The following is a 21,049-nucleotide window of genomic DNA, read 5'->3' on the forward strand; positions in this document are numbered from 1 at the left end:
CTTTAAAAAAAAAAAAAAGATGTTTCTAATTTGTTTGCCACAAATTTATTAGATTTTTTTCCACCAAGATTCCTTTGAAAGTGAGTAAATTATAAGTAAATCCAAAGTTTTAGAGATATTAAAATACTGATAAAGATAAATTTTTAACTGAAAAAAATTATCCTTCAGTTATGTGTATGGTAATATGTAGGTAGCAGAGAATTATAATTTAGAATAGAGAGAATCATTCAATCAAATCTTCCTCACTTTATAACTCAAGAGATTGAGGTCCAGAGAGGTTTGATAATTTGCCTGACTGTGATCACCCAACCAAATTGTTGCAGTCAACAACAAAACTCAGGCTTCCTTGCTCTCAGTTTTATAAGCTAGTTGGAAAAATGAAATATGCATATATGAAATACAGAAGATATTGGCAACTGTGTAATAATTTAAGGAGAATTGAATATCATGGTATTAAAGAAACACAAAGTAAGGCATGCATGTTTAGTTATATAAGGAGCTGTTTAGTTATATAAGGCTTCTTAGATGATATTAGTTGAGTGGAATTGGTGGATGTGGGATGATTGGGAAGATTGAGTGCATTTCAGCATAAGCAAAGTCACAGAGCTGGGAACCAGCAAAATGTATATGGTGAACAGTGAAGAACCAACTGAGATAAAGTAGAATCTTTTAAATTAAATTTAGAAATTAAAGAAATATAGAAGGGCTAGGTGTGACCTGTGGTGAAGAAGGAAGAGGAAGAGGAGGAGGAGAATAGTGATAGAATTTAAGTAGTGCACTATGGGCATTTATATAGGTAATGATGATTGAGCACTGGGTCTGGCATCAGGAAGATCTGAACTCAGATTTGGCCTTAGACATTTAGTAGAGCTATGTGGCTCTGTTTGCCTTATTTTCCTCATCTGTAAAATGACCAACCACTCTAGTATCTTTGTTCCCATAAACAGTCAGATGTGACTGATTGAACAATAACAATGTATTGTGTTACCAATATTACATCATTTTGTTCTCCCAACAACCTTGGGAGGTAGGTGCTTCATATTTTGGAGAAAGAAACTGAGGCAGACGAAGATTAAATGACAGCAATTATCTAGAGGCTGGTTTTGAGCTTGGGCCTTCTGATTCTTATTGCCTGAATATATTGAGTTATGAGTACAGTTGCTTGAAGGTCTTAAATGCTTTGCTAAAGAAATCATTATATTTTTGGCATCCCATAATAATAATATTAAGACAATATATTTCATTATCAAAAAACAGTTTCCAATGTATTAAGTTCAATTGAACTAAAGCCTATTACAAGCATAATTTCCTTAGAGAACTTGTAGTAGGATTTACACATGTGTATGTAAAGATATATATTTATATATGCGAAAATAAAGGCATGAACTTTGTAGCTTTGTTTATTGGTTTTGAGAAAATATGAAACAATAAAAAAACCAACACCACAGGAGGCACATTCCTGCATAGCCAAAACATAGGCTATGATTGCTTTTTATGTAACTTAAACAGAAAATGAAGATGTTATTTATACTGGTAATGCTATTGACTCTGCCGCTGACCTCGTTCCCTCTATTCCCACAATTTTTTCCCTATGTCTTACAGAGCTTGGATTTTTTTCCACCTGAGCCAGGTGACAGTGCAAGGCAGTTATAGCCAAGTTTGGCCTTTTATTCAAGTAGCAGGCTTATATAGCATGGAACCATTAGTGCTGCACTGCAGGTCTGACTTCTGTATACACAATTTTATCTCTTCTTTTCTTTACCTCCTCTGCTGCTCTTGCTAATTCAAAAGATGTAAAGGGAACACATAGATAAGCAAGCAAAGAATAGTGGGTGGGGAAAAAAAGTTGTGAGTAAATAGATACAGAACTGTCCCCAGGATGGGAGAGAAATGGAAAAGTGGTCAAAGGAGCCACTTAAAGGTTTCTGTGATTTATGAAGCAACTCAGTTTTACTGATTTTCATAATGTGATAGGAATCGGTTCAGGGAGGAGAAGGGGAGGAAGGGAGAGGGGGTAGATTTGTCATTTCATTGTTATAAAGAATTTCCAGTGCAGAAACTCCTCCTATCAAAGTAGATCAGCAATTCACCTGCAATTTATAGTCTTATGGGGAACTGAAATGTTGATAAAGCCTTTTTTTTTCATCCTTGGTTCCAAAACTAGTATATGTCAGAGGCTAGGCTTGATTTCAGACCTTCCTAAACTCCAAGGCCATCTCTCTTTCCACTGTCAATGTTTTTTTTTTTTTCCTTGTCAGTATTACACAGCAATCTGCCTTCTGTGCTCCTCTTAGGAATAGCATCAATTGTAACCTAAAATATTGCTTAAGACTGTCCTCTCACTATCCTTGGTTACTATGTACGTTTTCAGTCTTTATGTTTGTGTTCTCATCCAGGCCAGTCTGAAATAATCATTGGAGAAGTATCATGATCACAGTCATTTTATGTTTGAATCTCAGAGAAGGTATTTTATTGTTTTAAACTTCCTTAAATATATATGTTTACATTTAAAAGAAAGCTATCAAGTCTGCCAAGAGAAATGTAATTTTTTTTTTAAAAAGTGTCTTTCAGGAATACTTAAGTGTGTTTATATAAGGTCAAACACCTGACTTCAGAAAGAAATTTTATAATCAAAGGAAATTGTTCAGTTTCTTTCCCCTGACTTCTAAATATTCATTATTTAAAGAACACCATTGTTGATCATGGGGTTTTAGAATTCTTCCATCAGTGTTGGCATTGTCACTAATCAAATTGATCTGTGGCCCTTTAGAAGAGTCACATCTGGATACTTAATCTTGCAAGGTTGTTTTGCCATTTTAAAACCCAAGCCATTTTTCAGTAAAGGATATTTTGCCACTTGGCAAAAATGCTGCTAAATAAATAAAATAAAATAAATAAACAAACAAACAAATGAACGAATAGATAGATAGATCGATAGATAGATAGATAGATAGATAGATAGATAGATAGATAGATAGATAGATAAAAGCTGCTAAATACTTAGTAGGATTTCTGTTAAAGTGCATGGCTGACAGGTTTTAAAGTCAGTTTTATTGTGTTTTCCTTCCTGTTTTCAGTGTCATCACTTCATGGCCACATTGAATACAATCTTTTGTAGAGAGAAATAGAAAAAAATGTTTCTCAGCACCTGATCTTTGTCACATGTTCATAATTTAAGTTAAATGCAACCATTAGGAAAAATTTTCATCAAGACAGAAGTCTTTGTATGTGCCTGTTCTGAACTCATTCAGTGAGGCCGCTTTGAATTTAGAGATCTCAGACTTTGCAAATTCAAGTACTGTACTCTTTTTACTGTTAAATCTTTTTTTTTTTTTTAAACTAAAAAAAGTGTTGAAGTAAAAGATGATTTTTCCCATGTAACTTATTGATTAGCTCTGTCAACAAAAAGATTACTCTTTGGAAAAACCAGTTTATTTCTAAGATTTGTAGTTACTTGGGGCCTTGACCCAGTGGCCAAGTTATTAAAAACTTGTTTTGTTTTATGTCAACACCTATGTCTACACCTATCACACTGCTATGAGCACGTGAATGCTAACTGATGATATCAGTGATGACTCTTCAGACTACATTCACATTTAGGATAGCTTAGTTTTGTGCAAAATGCTAATGTGATTCTTGGACCCTTCCTGCTTTATACATAGTTCCCCAAAAAGCCATCCCAGGTTTGCTAGCTCAAAACCATAACTTATGAGCCCCAATTGATGTGATTTCACATCAGCCAGCTGGAGAACATAATTGAAAATAATAAACATGTCATAAAACAGCATGATAAAGAGGCAAGGAAAAAAATCTACATATTCCCATATTCTCCCACAGGTGACTGTGTCACCAATGGTGAAATGTAAAAGCTGTATGTGTCCATGAGACTCATGGCAAACACAGGAATCCCTTCCCCATGACTAAGGATGCACAGGGTACATTCCTGACTAGCATGTCTTACCCTTGTGATGTGACAGCACCACTGAAGTACTTAGGTGCTCTTGATCATCACATGCTTCTTCTGTTGGCAGTTTACAGGGTACTCACTGCCTTTCTGCTCTCTCCTGGGTATCTCTGCACATATGTGTTTGCAGGGTTGTCCCCCCCGCACTTGGCAGGACTTCAGCTTTTCAAGACCATCTACTGAGCTTTTTACTCCTATTAATATGCAAGTCATTCCTGGACAAAGATAAGCTAAACTCTTCTGGTATATAATCATAAAGACTTAACCATCCCATTTGGGGTAATGGGAGGTAAGGAAGGAGAGAAGTAAGAGTGAAAGACACTGAAAATGAAAGAATTCAGAAAGGGAAGAACAACATCTCCACTTTTAAGTAACAACGTCTACAAAGGCACTCAGGAGATTAAATGTCACATTGTTGTTTTTGTTCAGTCATGTCCAAATTTTGGTGACCCCACTAGGAGTTTTCTTGACAAAGACAGTGGAGTGGCTTATATTTCCTCCTCTAGCTCATTTTACAGATGAAGAAACTGAGGCAAAAAACAGTTAAATGTCTTGCCCAGGGTCACAAAGCTAGTAAGTATTTGAGACCATATTTGAATTCAGTAAGATGTGGCTTTCTGAATCCAGACCTGGCATTCATCCACTGCACCACCTACCTGCCTGATAAGAACATCAGGAAATAGTCTATTCTGACTGGACTGTCAAATGCAGGACATGGCAATAATATGTAATAAGTCTAGAAAGAAGCTAGAACCACATAATTAAATACTTTAAATCCCAAATAGAGTTTGCACTTTATCCTAAAAATAATGGAAGAACAAATGAAGCTTATTGAGCAGGGGAGTACCAATGTTAGCCTTGTGTTTTAGCACTATCAGTTTGGCAATTTTGTGAAGGATGGATTAGAACAGAAATATCAGGGTAAAGAAAGACTTGTTACGAAGATTATTACATCAGTAGATTAGATGAGAGTCATTGAAGTCCTGGACTGTAGGATGTTTGTAGTATGAATTGAGAGAAAGGGATTGATGCAATCAATCAGGCAGCTCATTCCAGCTCATAACCTAAGTGTTAAATTTTCATTGTGAGCATTTGCATCTCAAAATTGACAAATGCTACATATCAAGGCTTGATTGATTTTGTTGATTGTCTACACTTAAGAAAGTAATAGAGAAAATGTTAATATTATGTATTAAAGTATGTCATGCATTTTTTTTTTTTTGAGAATCAGTTTTTATACTAACCAAACACTAATGGATGCAAGATATGTTGAAGAAGTGAAATGGACAACAGTACTCAACTTACAGGATAAAGAGGACAAGTGAGATTTAAAATTCAAACCTGGCTTCTAAGCTGCTAACATGAAAACTGAAAGAATAACAAAGATTATTAACCTCTGAGAAAAACTGGCAAGTTGTGAGTAATGATTTGAAGGGAAAGATGAACTTTCTTTGAGGTGGAGCTGTCCAGTAGGAATTTGATAATGTAGGACTAAGGTTCAGGAGAGAGATGAGGACTGGATGCAAATATTTTAGTCATTTTTATAGAGCTGATAGGTAGAAACTGATAATACCTTTAAAAGAGAGTGAGCAAGAGAACCATAATAGTTAGGGCACTGTTGTTGATCCTGCAAAGAACACTTGAGAAATAATTAATCTCACAGGTATATAACTCAGAGCAGAGTTAGAAAATAATCCAGAAAGTAAGATTTGAACTGAGGCCTTCTTGAATTTTAATCCAATTGTAGTTCAAATGTGGTGTCTCTCTCTCTCTCTCTCGACTGCTTCTCCTTTTCCTCCGTTAAACCACACTGCCTCACAAGCTTTTGTCACAGTTTTTTGGATATATTTCCCATTTTATCTTCTTAGTGTAGCTACATTGATTATATTTTCACAGAGCTTTGACATTTTATGCTGTATAACTGAATTTATCTATTTTATCTTTTATGATTACTTCTTATCACTTGTTTGATTAGGGATTCTCTTTCACCATATGTCTGGTCTTTTTTCACCTTCTCTCTCTCTGCCTCTCCAACCCCCACTCACTTTTTAATATTTAAATTGCAATTCTTTTTGGAACTCTTCATGTAGGGGGATGTAAGATGTTGGCCTAAACCAACTGTTTTCTAACTTTCACAGGAGTCTTGTTGCAATTAGGGACCCATTCTTTCCCCAGCAGTTTCTACTTTTGGGTTTATTGAACATGGAACTACTATGCTTAATATTTCTTGGTTTTGCTTCTCTACTCTGTTCTATTTCTGCATTATTCCTTGATATTAACTGCTACCAATCGCTAAAACACCATAATGTGTGATCAGCATCTGCTGCCTATTTCCTACTTGATCTCATATTGTTCATTGTGTCACTTCATGATCACTGCCACTATAATCATTTCACTTGTCACAAAGGATTATGGCTTTTTGTGGGAAATAACTAACTGGAGTAGAAAGGTACATAACAAGAACACAGAAACAAGGTTCTTTAATTGAGCAAATAATAAGATTGGGCAGAGCTAAGATGGCGGAGAGGACACACATATCTTTCTGATCTTCTCCAGTGACCCTCAACTAATTAGCAAATTCAGCCTCTGAATTAGTTCTGGACTGGTAGAATTCACGAATATTGGAAGTACAGCAAATTACCAGCAGAAGATAATTTCAAAGATCACCAGAAAAGGTCTATTTCAATGGGGCACAGAGGGAGGTGGCCAGGAGCAGACAGGCAGAGCACCCTGTGCAGACCCAGAGTTGGGGACAGTCTCCACAAGACAGTGCAGAGAATCTACTAGGAAGAATCTATACCAGTGTTGGCCACTCTGTCCTAGTTGCAAGCCAGTAGAGCAGAGAAGTTATAAAACATCCAACATAAACACAAAAGGTCAATAGTGAACCTTGAAGCTGAAGAGTCTCATAGGACCTGGCCACACCTACCAAGCACAGGGAGTGAGTCAGCATGATATCAGCACAGCCATAGCCACTTAGTTGCTTGTAGAGGAAGCTTGGAAAACCTCCCTTGCTCTAAAAGCAGATCCTAACTTTTTTTTTTTTTTTTCAAATTAGTAAAAAGGCAAAGAGAACTCTAACCATAGATAGTTTCTGGGGTGAAAGAGAAGAATAGATTTCAAACCCTGAGGAGGCTAAAGGCAGACTATCTTTAGATGAAGCCCCCAAGGTGATAACCCATCACACAAGGCTCTCCTAGAGGAAATTAAAAAGGATCTTAAAAAGAGAGCTAGAAGAAAAATGGGGTAAGGAAAGGAAAACTCTGCAAGAGGGTTTGAAAAAGGCATATGACTCACTAAAAGAGAGATTTGACAAAATGGAAAAAGAAAACAAATCCGTGAAAAACAGAATTTGTGAAATGGAAAAAAAACTCCATGGAGCAAAACAACTCATTTAAAAACTCAATTGGACAAATAAAAAAAGAAGTAAAAAAGAATAAATGAAGAAAATAATTTAATAAAAATCAGAATTGAACAAATGGAAATGAATGACTTGATGAGACATCAAGAATCAGTCAAGCAAGACCAAAAAAATAGAAAAAAATGTAAAATACCTACTTGCAAAAACAACTGATCTAGAAAATAGATCTGGGAGAGACAGTCTAAGAATTATTGGACTCTCTGAAAACTATGATGAAAAAAATAACCTAGACATCATTTTTTAGGAAATCATCAAAGAGAACTGGCCAGATGCCTTAGAATCATAAGGTAAAATAGCCATTGAAAGAATTCACTGAATACCTCCTGATAGAATTAAAATTCCAAGGATTATTGTGGCTAAATTTCAGAACTATTGGACTAAGGCAAAATATTACAAGCAGCCAGAAAAAAACAATTCAAATACCAAGAATTACTCAGATCTAGCTGCTTCCACCTTGAAGGATCAAAGGGCCTGTAATCTGATATTCTGAAAGGCAAAGGAAATTGGGATGAAGCCAAGAATAAACTACCCTGCTAAACTAAGCATTTTCTTCCAGCAAAGAAGATGGGCATTCCATGAAAGAGGTAAATTCCATTTATTTCTGATGAAAAGACCAGAGCTAAACAAAAAATTTGACCTCCAAATATGGAATTCAAGAGATAAAGACAAAAGATAAAAAGACACTCTTGAGAACTTTATTCTGTTATGGGTATACATAGAGAGTGCATGTATAATTTGATTTTACTGTTGTAATATAAAAAAGGAACTAGAGGTAGAAAGAGGATTGTACAGAAAAAGGGAAAAGTGGAGGTAAAATGAGGGAAATTACATCTCACAAAGAGGTAAAGGAAATCTATTATATTTGAGGTAAAGAAAGGAAGGGGATTAACATTGTGAATCTTACTATCAAATTTGGCTAAAAGAGAAAATTTTAGACATATTTGGTTTACAGAGAAACTTCTCTCACCTTATTGAAAAGTGGGAGGGGAAAGATGAAAAGGGGAAGGGGTAGGCTAAATAAAAGGGAAAATAGAAATAATAGAGGAAAGGCATAAGAAAGGGGGAAGGATTCTAAAGAGGGAGAGCTGCTTGAGGCAAGTAGTGCTCATAAGTTAAATACTGGGGAGGAGGGAAAGGGGAAAAGAAAAGAGAAAAGTATAATCTGGGGATGTCAGGAAATACAGAATTAGTAGTTTTAATCGTAAAAGTGAATGGGGTGAACTCTTACATAAAATGTAAGCAGATAGTAGACTGGATTAAAAGCCAGAATCCTAAAATATGGTGTTTACAAGAAACATATTTAAAGCAGAGTGATACATACAAAGTAAAGGTAAAAGGCTGGAGCAGAATCTATTATGCTTTAGGTAAAGGAAAAAAAAGCAAATGTAGCCATCCTGATCTCAGACCAAGCAAAAGCAAAAATTGATCTAATTAAAAGAGATAAAGAAGGTAACTATATCTTCCTAAAAGGTACCATAGATAATGAAGCAATATCAATACTAAATATATATGCACCAATTGGTATAGCATAGAAATTCCAAAAGGAAAAATTAAGAGAGCTGCAAGAAGAAATAGACCCCAAAACTATGATAGTGAGAGATCTCAACCTTGTTCTCCCAGAACTAGATAAATCAAACTACAAAATAATTAAGCAAGAAGTTAAAGAGGTAAATAGAATACTAGAAAAGTTAGGGCATGATAGATCTTCGGAGAAAATTGAATGAAGACAGAAAGGAATATGCTTTCTTCTCAGCAGTTCATGGAACCTATACAAAAATTGACCATATATTAAGACATAAAGACCTCAAAATCAAATGCAGAAATAGCAAATGCATTTTTTTTAAAGATCACAATGCAATAAAAATTACATTAAATAAAAACCAGGGAAAAATCTCATCCTGAAGAATGAATAGGTGACACAGCAAATCATAGACACAATTAATAATTTCATCCAAGAGAATGACAATAATGAGACAACAGGACAAAATTTGTGAAATGCAGCCAAAGCAGTACTAAGGGGAAAGTTTATATCTCTAGATGCTTACATGCATTTAAAAAAACAAACAAACTGTTGAATTAATAAATAAAACTAAGAGTTAGTTTTATGGCAAAACCAACAAAATAGATAAACTTTTAGTAAATTTGATTAGAAAAAGGAAAGAAGAAAATCAAATTGTTAGTTTTCAAAATGAAAAGGGAGAACTTTCCACCAATAAAGAGGAAGGAAATTAGAGCAATCAGGAATTACTTTGCCCAACTTTGTGCCAATAAATTTGATAACCTAAGTGAAATGGAGGAATACCTACAAAAATATAGATTGTCCAGATTAACAGAAGAGGAAGTAAATTGCTTAAATAGTCCTATTTTAGAAAAAGAAATAGATCAAGCTGTTAATCAATTCCCTAAGAAAAAATTTCCAGGACCAGATGGATTTACATGGGAATTCTACCAAACATTTAAAGAACAATTAACTCCAATACTGTTAAGGAACAGATTAATTCTCCAAGAGCCTCCACAGCTGTGGATCATAACATCTGAAGGAGTTGCACCTGACATAGCTTTTGCTTACATAGGTGTTGCAGACTGGGAATGAGGTAAATTGGAGGCACAGGAAAGAGGAGAGAAGTCAGACAACGCAACAGCCTCTCAGTCTCCTTATGTCATCCTCTCACATGAGGAGATCCATTCTGCAGGTCTGGGTTGGATCTCCAACAACCCCTGTCAGGTGGCTCCCATGTATTCCAATAGCTCCCATGTATTCTAAGACAATAGTCTACAAATTATTTGAAAAAATAGGGAATGAAGAGCTCCTACCAAATTCCTTTTATGACACAGACTGATACCTAAGCAGAGAAAGAAAATTAAGGCCAATCTCCCCAATGTATATTGATACAAAAATCTTAAAATATTAGCAAAGAGATTACAGACCAAGTAGGATTTATACCAGGAATGCAGGGCTAGCTCAATATTAGGAAAACTATTAGCATAATTGACTATATCAATAACCAACAAAACCATATGATTATCTCAATAGATGCAGAAAAAGCATTTGATAAAATCTAACACTCATTCCTATTAAAAACACTAGAGAGTATAGGAATAAATAGATTTTTCTTTAAAATAGTAACATCTATTTAAAACCAGCCATAAGCATAATATGTAATGGGGAAAACTGGAACCATTCCCAATAAGATCAGGGGTGAAACAAGGTTGCCCACTATCACCATTACTATTCAATATTTATATTAGAAATGCTAGCTTTGGCAGTAAGAGATGAAATAAGAGATTAAAGAAATTGGAGTAGGTAATGAGGAAACCAAATTATCACTCTTTGAATATGATTTGATGGTATACTTAGAGAACCCCAGAGAATCAACTAAAAAGCTATTAGAAATAATCCATAATTTTAGCAAAGTTGCAGGATACAAAATAAATCCATATAAAGCATTTTTATATATTACTAACAAAATCCAATAACAAGAGATACAAAGAGAAATTCCATTTAAAATAACTATTGATAGGATAAAATATTTGGGAATATATCTGCCAAGAGAAAGCCAGGAGCTATATGAGCAAAACAACAAAATACTTTCCACACAAATAAAGCCAAATATAAACAGTTGGAAAAATATCAAGTGCTCTTGGATAAGTTGAATGAATATAATAAAGATGACAATACTATGTAAACTAATCTATTTATTTAGTGCTATACCGATCAAACTCCCAAGAAACTGTTTTAGTGACCTAGAAAAAATAACAACAAAATTCATCTGGAACAACAAAAGGTCAAGCATTTCAAAGGAACTAATTTTTAAAAATCCAGATATAAAACAATATTATAAATCAATGGTCATCAAAACCATTTGGTACTGGCTAAGAAATGAAGAAGTTGATCAGTGGGATAGGTTAAGTACACAGAACAAAATAGTCAATGACTATAGCAATCTAGTATTCGACAAACCCAAAGACCCCAGTTTTGGGGATAAGAATTCACCATTTGACAAAAACTGCTGGGAAAATTGGAGACTAGTATGGCAAAAATTAGGCATAGGTCCACACTAAATACCATATACCAAGATCAGGTTGAAATGGGTTCATGATCTAGACATAAAGAATGATATTCTAAACAAATAAGAAGAACATAGGATAGTTTACCTCTCAGATTTGTGGAGAATGAAGGAATTTGTGACCAAAGAAGAATTAGAGATTATTATTAATCACAAAATAGATAATTTTGATTATATTAAGTTAAAAAGTTTTTGTACAGATAAAACTAATGCAGATGAGATTAAAAAGGAAGCAATAAACTGGGAAAGGTTCTGATAAAAGCCTCATTTCCAAAATAGATAGAGAATTGACTCAAATTTATAAGAATTCAAGCCATTCTCCAATTAGTAAATGGTCAAAGGATACGAACAGCCAATTTTCAGATGAAGAAATTGAAACTATTTCTAGTCATATTAAAAAGTGCTCCAAATCACTATGGATCAGAGAAATGCAAATTAAGACAACTCTGAGATACCACAACATACCTGTCATATTGGTTAGGATGACAGGAAAAGATAATGATGAATGTTGGAGGGACACTGATACATTGTTGGATACTTTGATAAGCTTCCATCAATATTCATTTGCCACCTCTCCTACTTTAAAGTTCTTTTCATTCCATGGAGAACTTCATTACCATCATCTCTGGACTTTCAATTATTCTTTCCTCTCCATATAAATGGACCATATAAATATTAGCTATCATCATGTTGATTCAGTAAATTTCATACTACACTCTCTCCATATAGCTGAAGTGGAATTCCTGATTATGATTGTGAGACCTGCTTTGTTTTTGTTTGCAGAGAAGCAAGTGAAAATAGTTATAATTTAGTCTTTGATATCCATATCCTTGATTCTTCTGTAGAAAGCTAATAACAATTTAAAGATAGTGAAGTTAAAAGCAATTTGGGGAGAATACCTATTATTTTATTGGGGTCTTTTATTACTAAAACTTTTTCTAAGTGTATAATTCAAATTAATATTTTTCAGGTCCTTTATGCAGAACACTGCTAGACATTAAGAAAATATATAAAGCATTATTTGCTACTTTTATAGAGTTTACAGTTTAGTTGGGGGATATGACATGTGTACATAACTATTTATAAAGAAATTCCTAACAATGTATGAGGGACAAACTAGATTATTTTATCCTATTGTCACTGCTATGTAGGTTTAACAATTCAATCACCATCCTGTATTTGGCACACTGTAAGCTCCTTTTGGAAAATTCCAACTGTCCTTTATATCCATATCCTTCAAATAATTCTTCTGGTAAAACAAGTATGTAGAAGATATCATTTTGGATAATTGACAAACATGGTGACAGAAATAGCTGGCTAAACAGGTGCATTTATTTGACGTCTTCAAGAGCTGGTTGTGTGGTAGAATGAAATATTTTTTGGATACAGATTAGATTAGAGGGACTTTCAGGTCCCTTCTAGTGCTGAAATTTTATGACTCTGTAACTTTTGCACTTGGATTTTAGCCTACCCTATGACCCTCCCAGACCATCTTTGTGTCCTGATAGTAAAACTGGTTGGATCCAGTGGTTGAATAACTGGAATAAATAGTGAATTTAGAGCTAGAGAATGGAAACCCTGTCTGATCTCTCTATGTCCCTGTGTGATTCACCATTCTTTATCTGTCTATAAGAAGACTTTTTTTTCTTAATCAGATTTTTAGAAATCAGTTTTGCAGCTGGCATGACAATATTGACAGATTAAAATTATGACCAAATCTAATAAGATGAAATTTAATTTGGTTAATTATAATATTCTGTACCTAGGTGCCTTTTTTTGTTTGTTTGTTTTAACACAAGTACAGAACGGGAAAAGTATAGCTAATATATTGGTATCTCTCATGAAAAAGATCCAAGTTTTTAAAGGGTCACAAATTCAATAAAATCAGTTGTTAGATAACAGCCAGGAAAAGTTAATATAATAAGTAATTTCATGAGATATTTTAAAGATATGGAAGGTGATAACTCCATAATAGTTTTGCAAGAGTGAAATGCAGTCAGACTATTTATTTATAGCAAAATTAGTTCCCAAAATTATTAATTGTTAGTAGTTTATTTCCCATTGTTACAGAATGAAGCTTTGAAGCTCAAGCTACACCTATGCTATGTTACTTTATGATAATACTGATTAATTTTTCTTCTCTGTTTTATGTCATGAGAGATTTAATAACTGTGCTATTCACAATTTTGCTTCATCTGCTATAGGGCTGCTGTACAGTGATAGAAATACTGGATTCTCCCTAGATTTAAAGCTGTGATATTAATTTTACTGATGAAAAGGGATGAATATGTGAAGAGGCCCAGCTGTTCTGTAGAGTACATTAGGATTAAAGAAGTGAGGAATTGGGGTAGGGGAATAGTATAGCTATAATGGAAAAGCAATTATACTCTTGTTTCCTGGTGAAGTGTTATGTTACTATAAGAAAAGAATGAAAACCTAGTTTCCAGACGTAATGATTCATAATACTTCTTGAACATTGTTTTATTATTGTGATGGGTATTAAAGTCATATCCAGAAATGCAAAACCTGTTCATCATGGCTCATAGAGTTGTGCCTGAAATAGTCACTTATGAGTCTCGTGAAAATCTTTTAAAAATAAACAAGCACAATCATAATACAATGTAAAATCTCCTATCAACTTAACAAAAAAACTGCCTTAAATATTTAGTAACTTTATATAAAGATTAATGCAAGTACAAATGGCACAATTTGTATTCAAAATGAAACACTATAAAGTGTGTTTATTGGATCGTAAAACTTGAACTATTTGATAATTTGCAATGCTGTGCTGCTGCTTCTTGTCATTGATTCTGATTTTCGTTTGAAGTCCACATATTTTAAAAATATCGATATCATTGATCCCTTTTCTTTTCCACTGTGAAATTAGGAAAAAAAAACTGCAAATAATCCTATGGGTTTTTTGTTTGTTTCATTGTTTTATTATAAACCTCAGGATCTCTCTTTATAACAATCTTTCTTTACAGATTTTCTTTTTATTTGATAGTACAGAAATTTTGGAACAGAGATTTAAACTTAAAATAGTCTGCATCTTGATAATTTCAGGCAGTACAAAACAGCAGATAATCAAAAGTAGATAGACAGAGGAGCATGTATTTGTATTTATAATAGAATCTAAATTATATTGTGTGTATAGTGTGTATGTAATTTGTTTCATTTTAAGAATATTTTTCCTTCTTGAAAAATAATAAATTTCTTCCTTTTGAATATTTAAGTTAGAGGAACTGTTAAATGAGATAATATGTATACCAAAGCCTTTTTTTTTATACCTTTTTATATGCATGGGTAATTTTTCAGCATTGACAATTGCAAAACCTTCTGTTCCAATTTTTTCCCTCCTTCCCCCCCCCCCAGAGGGCAGGCTGACCAATACATGTTAAATATGTTAAAGTATAAGTTAAATACAATATATGTAAACATGTCTATACAGTTATTTTGCTGTACAAATATAATTGGATTTCGAAATAGTGTACAATTAGCCTGTGAAGGAAATCAAAAATAGAGGAATTGGGAATTCTATGTAGTGGTTCATAGTCATCTCCCAGAGTTCTTTCACTGGATGTAGTTGGTTCATTTCATTACTGCTCTATTGGTACTGATTTGGTTCATCTCATTGTTGAAGAGAGCCACGTCCATCAGAATTGATCATCATATAGTATTGTTGTTGAGGTATATAATGATTTTCTGGTCCTGCTCATTTCACTCAGCATCAGTCCATGTAATTCTCTCCAGGCCTTTCTGAAATCATCCTGCTGGTCATTTCTTACAGAACAATAATATTCCATAACATTCATATACCACAGTTTATTCAGCCATTCTCCAATTGATGGGCATCCTTTTAATTTCCAGTTTCTGGCCACTACAAAGAGTGCTGCCACAAACATTCTTACATATACAGGTCCCTTTCCCTTCTTTAAAATCTCTTTGGGATATAACCCCAGTGTAACACTGCTGGATCAAAGGGTATGCACAGTTTGATAACTTCTTGAGCATAGTTCCAAATCGTTCACCAGAATGGCTGGATGTATTCACAATTCCACCAACAATGTATCAGTGTCCCAGTTTTCCCACATCTCCTCCAACATTCTACATTATCTTTCCCTGTCATTATAGCCAATTTAACAGGTGTGTAGTGGTATCTCAGTTGTCTTAATTTGCATTTCACTGATTAATAATGGCTTAGAGCATCTTTTCATATGGCTAGAAATAGTTTCAATTTATTGTCTGAGAATTGTCTATCATATCCTTTGACCATTTATCAATTGGAAAATGGCCTGATTTCTTTTAAATTAGAGTCAGTTCTCTATATATTTTGGAAATGAAGCCTTTATCAGAACCTTTGACTGTAAAAAATGTTTTCCCAGTTTATTGCTTCCCTTCTAATCTTGTCTGCATTAGTTTTGTTTGTACAAAAACTTTTCAATTTGATATAATCAAACTTTTCTATTTTGTGATCAATAATGATCTCTAGTTCTTCTTTGGTCATAAATTCTTTCCTCTTTCACAGGTCTGAGAGGTAAACCATCCTATGTTCTTCTAACTTATTTATAATCTCATTTTTTATGCCTAAGTCATGAACCCATTTTGACCTGATTTTGGTGTATGGTGTTAAGTGTGGGTCAATGCCTAGTTTCTGCCATACTAATTTCCAGTTTTCCCAGCAATTTTTGTCAAACAGTGAGTTCTTATCACAAAAGCTGGGGTCTTTGGGTTGTCAAACACTAGATTATTAAAGTTATTGACTATTTTGTCCTTTGAATCTAACCTATTTAGCAATTTATTGCAATTTATTAAAGTTATTGACTGTTTTGTCCTATACCAAAGGCTTTTAAAATAAAGACAGTAGGAATTTAAGGGAAACATTTGGGAGCTCTTAATAATTTGGGTGTTGTGATAGTGAAGAAGAAAACATTTAAGTATGCATTTAATTGTACTCTAGAATGGAAGGAAGTAGAAAAAAATGTAATATAATTTTTAAAGGTAATTTGGACTAATTTTTTTATTTTTCGTAGTGACAGCAGGCGAGTTCAAACTTAAGGCTGGTTTTATGGTGACCTAGATCATCTTAATTTTGGGGGGGGAGAAGGGGGGTTTGTTTAGTTTTAGTTTTGATTTTTTTTTGAGAGTTGGGTTTACAGCTCTTCAGTAATCCATATTTGACAGTTATTGACAGAGTAGTATGTTGCTTAGTTGCCAATGTGAGAAAAATGAAAACTGTTGATAAAAATTCACATTCTTCCTCAATTTTGTGTGGTGATGATGAATGGTGATGATGATGATTAGTTTGGTAGAGAGTATTGCAATTACAATAGAACCATAATCTCCTTCATCTAACAATTGAAAATAATCTTTTTTTTTTTCTTCAAGAGAAATGGTTGCATTTGTTTTCTTACTCCATTTCAACAAGTTTGTCTACAACCATTCATTCATTCATTCATTTAAAGAATTTTGTGTCTAGTTCAGGACTGTTTTCCTCTTACTGTTTAAAGATTGAATTTATGTATAACTGCTATATTTTGTGTTTGGAATTATGAGGCTATTTTTTATTTTTTATTTTTAATTTAACTCTTTGTTTTACAGATGAGGGCAGGAGTGCAGTTGAGCATGCAGGTGGTGCCCAAATTGTAGTTGACCATCTCAGGTCACTGGGCAGTAGCACAGACCCCGCCAGTGAGAAGCTCTTGACTGTCTTTTGTGGCATGCTGATGAACTATAGCAATGAGAATGGTAAACAAAACTCCTGAAAACTTCCTTTATCTCTGGGGGAAAAAATTGTCCTTATTCAAATGAAAAATCCAAACCAAACAATTTAGATATACAATCAAGAATTCATAGGCTATAGATTTCTATTAAAGGTAAAAATAATGTTTCCAAAATTAGTGTTACATTTATTATGAACTTGGTTTAAAGGTTACTTTATGTTACTAGACAGTATTAGAGTCAGTGATCTTGAATTTTCTTATATGCAGATTTACAAAATCAGTTATAGTTTTATCATCTAAGTTATAGAATCCATTCAGTCTTGAAAGGTTTCACAAAAGGTTATGAAGTTGCTAAATTTAAAAAATTTTCTTAGTTTAGCATATTGCTTTGATAAACAATATTTAGATGCATATTCTGTAAGTGGATAAAATTATTGGTCTAGAGAATGATTCCAATTAGGAAAATAACCATTAGGTGATGAATTTTTCTGATCATCCAACTTGTGAAGTCAGTTGATTAACACAATTAAAGTTGTGATTTACACAACTTGAAATCATGGAAGGGCTGACCATGTCAGTGAAATTACAGATTTTATTTGAATATTAGAGTAGGAAAGAAGTAAAATTTTCGATTTTAAAAATATAAATAAACCTTAAAAATTATATTTAAAAAATCCCAGATAACTTATTTTTGTACATTTACTATATATAACTTTTCTTTTAAAAAAGTAAACTAGAAGTTGTATCCTTCAAGGAGTTGCTAAAGTGATTTTCTCAAAGCATAGATCTGATCATGTCATTTCATAAACTAAATGAACTATACTGGGATCAAAAATACACTATTTTTGCATATAAAACTATTCATAGCCTGCTCCTACTTCATTATACATTGCCCATCTATATATCCTACACTCTAGACATGCTGATCTTCTCATTTCATTTTCAAGTTCCATATCTTTGTGCTATCTCTTTCTCTTTATCCTTGCTTGTAGGAGTTAAAACTCACATTAAGAGTCACCTCTGGAGTAAGCCTCCCTTGATTCCCCAAGCTGCTGGTTGACTTGTCCTGTCCAAGGTCTCTTTGTATTTGTTTTATACAGTTTCTTTCTCCCTCCCTCACCCTCTCTCTCCCTCTCTCTCTCTCTTTCTCCCTCCTTTTCTCCTCCCCTCTATCTATATCTGTTTATCTTTTATTTTTCTGTCTAATCTCTCTATATCTGTTATGTTTATCTGTCTATGTACATGTGTATTATTTCCTTCAGTAGAACATAAGCTCCATTAAGGGCTTGTTTTCACTTTTGTTTTTGTTTCCTCAGCACCTAGCACAATACCTGCCACATAGGTGGCACTTACTTGATTGGTCATATATTTATCAAACACGTATATAATAGGAAAATTGACAATTAAATTATTTTCTATATTTTTAATTAGACAGTTTCAAATAGCAAAAATAACTTTCCCTACTCTAAAAGTACATGATTTCTGGACTATTGAAGCACTTTTATTCTTAGTGCCTTTAAATTTTTCAGTTCAAAAAATGTTTTGCCATTAATTTATTATAAAATATTGCCAATTCTACAGTATGCTTGATAACATAAAAATGAAACTCATAAGTAATCCACAAAGATTTTTTTCCCTTCTTCCAAATCTAACATTATAAGAATTAACAGTATTAACACTCTTACATTCCCTTTTTTCTCTTCTACTTTCCATCCTGATGTTGAGCAAGAGATGAGCAAGAATCTAGATAATCTACAAAATGGCTAATCGACCCATGAATAATTAAGAGCTGACCATAAAATATATGGACTTAAAATACAAATGAGAAAAGTGGCAGTCAATTATTTATGCTATTTCTATTTCCTTTGAACTCCCATTTGGATTTATGCATGTGGAGAAATAAGACAAGAGTCAATTGCCAAAACATAAAAGAAAAGGGAACAAATCAAAAAATAATCACAGTCTAAACTAATACAGTCTTGGGAGAAAATAGACTAAATCTTCATGAAGAATATAGTTCTTTGCTCTGTGACTGAGTGATCTGTTTAGAAAACATAAAGTAGCTTATTTTTTTCAACATTTTAAAATGGAGATGAGTTCCCCAAAACATTTGGAATACTTTCAAAGAGGTGCTAATAAACATAGCATAGAGATATGCACAAATAGTTGCATGCCTACGTGACAAGTTAATGACTTCTAGGGACCATTTTCACCCATGAATTAAAGTGTGCTACTCAAATAGCATGCTGAGCACTAAATAGAGAATCAATGAGTTCATAATCAGTTTGTCTTCAAACCATCTTTTCCCACTATGGGAGGTATTCTATTGAAGTAATTTTAAGCTTATTTAGACAGTTTTACATTTTTGAATCACAATTTAAATTATTATGTGATCTGAAAGGGATAATGCAGATTTTAAGTTCAGTTTTCAGAATTTTAAAAGGATGATTCAGAAAGAATTTAATTTTAAATATTTTATCACAAAAGATTCTCTTCTTCTATCTTCCATTTCTTTTTTCTTTCAAGCTTTTTGTATTTAGGTTAGCAGTTTATGAGATAATTTGTTGTTTCTTTACATTGATTTTCAGTGTACATTTTTTAAAATGCTCCATAGAGTTGTTAAAGAACAATTTTATTCCATTTTTTCCTAAATAATTTGAAATAATTTTTTTTCCAAATCAAATTTAACTTCGTTATCAATCATTAAACTATTTTGTATATTTAGAAGAGACTTCTCTACCAATAGAACTCAGAAATTAAAGGCTTAATCTTTATTATCTCTTCTCTAGGAAGTTTTTCTTTATATCCATTACTGTCTTCTAGTGTAAAAGATAGAAAGAAAAATAGGGTACTTGTGAAGTGCTTATTATGTCACAGGCACTATCGATACAAAATGTACAAATAAAGGGCAGGTGGAAAAGAAAGATGTTCAGGATGTGGAAAAGTCAGAAGGATGAGAAAGGAGGAGAGAGACCTCAGAAGGAAGAGAACATAGCTGATGAGGTGGATAACCTGGGGAACAAATTTAGTTTATATTAGCTTAAGCAAAGAGTATTTGCATTATAGTTGTTTTGTTCTAACATAAAAAATTAATTCTACTACAGACCTCTCCAGAGTCTTATTTGTATCTAAGGAACTGTCATTACCAGAAGTTCTCTGTGGAATCAGTTAAGTATTATGACTATGAAGATATTAAAATTGTCTGGAAAAGTCATCAATATAGCTTTTCTAAAGAAAGCACCTCTACCCTTTGGCTGTTTGTCCCCTTAATGGATAAGCTCCAGACAACAATTTAAAGTTTAGATTCTAGTCTGGGCACTGGTTGACTTAATGACTTGGGCAAATTCAGTTTTTGACTCTATCAAATGAAACTATTATATAAGTCCTTCAACCTACTTTAAAAATACGTTGTGAAAGTAATAAAACATATTCAGGGTGATTTTTGAACCCTTAGAATCCTCCAGAAGTCTTAGTCGACAGTAGTAAAATGCTTCCATTTTATAACTTGTACAAAAGCAATAAACGTGGTTCTAGAAATATAGTGCCATTTGACAGACATTAAAGTGCTTACTATGTGTGTAAGTCGTTATTTTGGTAAATTAAATCATAATACAATGTAGTTACACAGCTATGTAAAGGATCCTATAATGAATCTAATCAATCAAGTAAATAATCTTTAATTTCTCTTCAACATTTGTTCAAGGTTGAAGTACTATGCTCAATCCTAGGGCAGATATGATGGTAAATCAGGCAAAGCCCTGGCCTTCAAGGAGCTTATAATTTGGTAGAAATAATAAGGTATGTATTGTAGGTAATCTAAATACATATGAGAAATAGAATGAGAGGTTTCAGATAACTTAGGGTTTTCTTGTGTAGT

The 21,049-nt window shown here is 33.4% G+C and overlaps 1 protein-coding gene across 6 annotated transcripts in view; it reads left to right on the forward strand.

Moving 5' to 3' along the window:
- Window positions 1–21,049, forward strand: part of RAP1GDS1 (Rap1 GTPase-GDP dissociation stimulator 1) — a 216,152-nt gene that overhangs the window by 137,020 nt on the left and 58,083 nt on the right. For 3 of the 6 annotated variants that reach the window (XM_074273052.1, XM_074273053.1, XM_074273056.1), the window contains one exon: window positions 17,051–17,197. The exons of the other annotated variants lie outside the window; for them this stretch is intronic. In XM_074273052.1, the coding sequence (XP_074129153.1) occupies window positions 17,051–17,197 (147 nt within the window). The remainder of the gene's footprint in view (window positions 1–17,050; window positions 17,198–21,049) is intronic. 6 annotated transcript variants of the gene reach the window in all.

Source organism: Sminthopsis crassicaudata, chromosome 6, assembly GCF_048593235.1.
Source record: "Sminthopsis crassicaudata isolate SCR6 chromosome 6, ASM4859323v1, whole genome shotgun sequence".
Taxonomy (NCBI): Eukaryota; Metazoa; Chordata; class Mammalia; order Dasyuromorphia; family Dasyuridae; genus Sminthopsis; species Sminthopsis crassicaudata.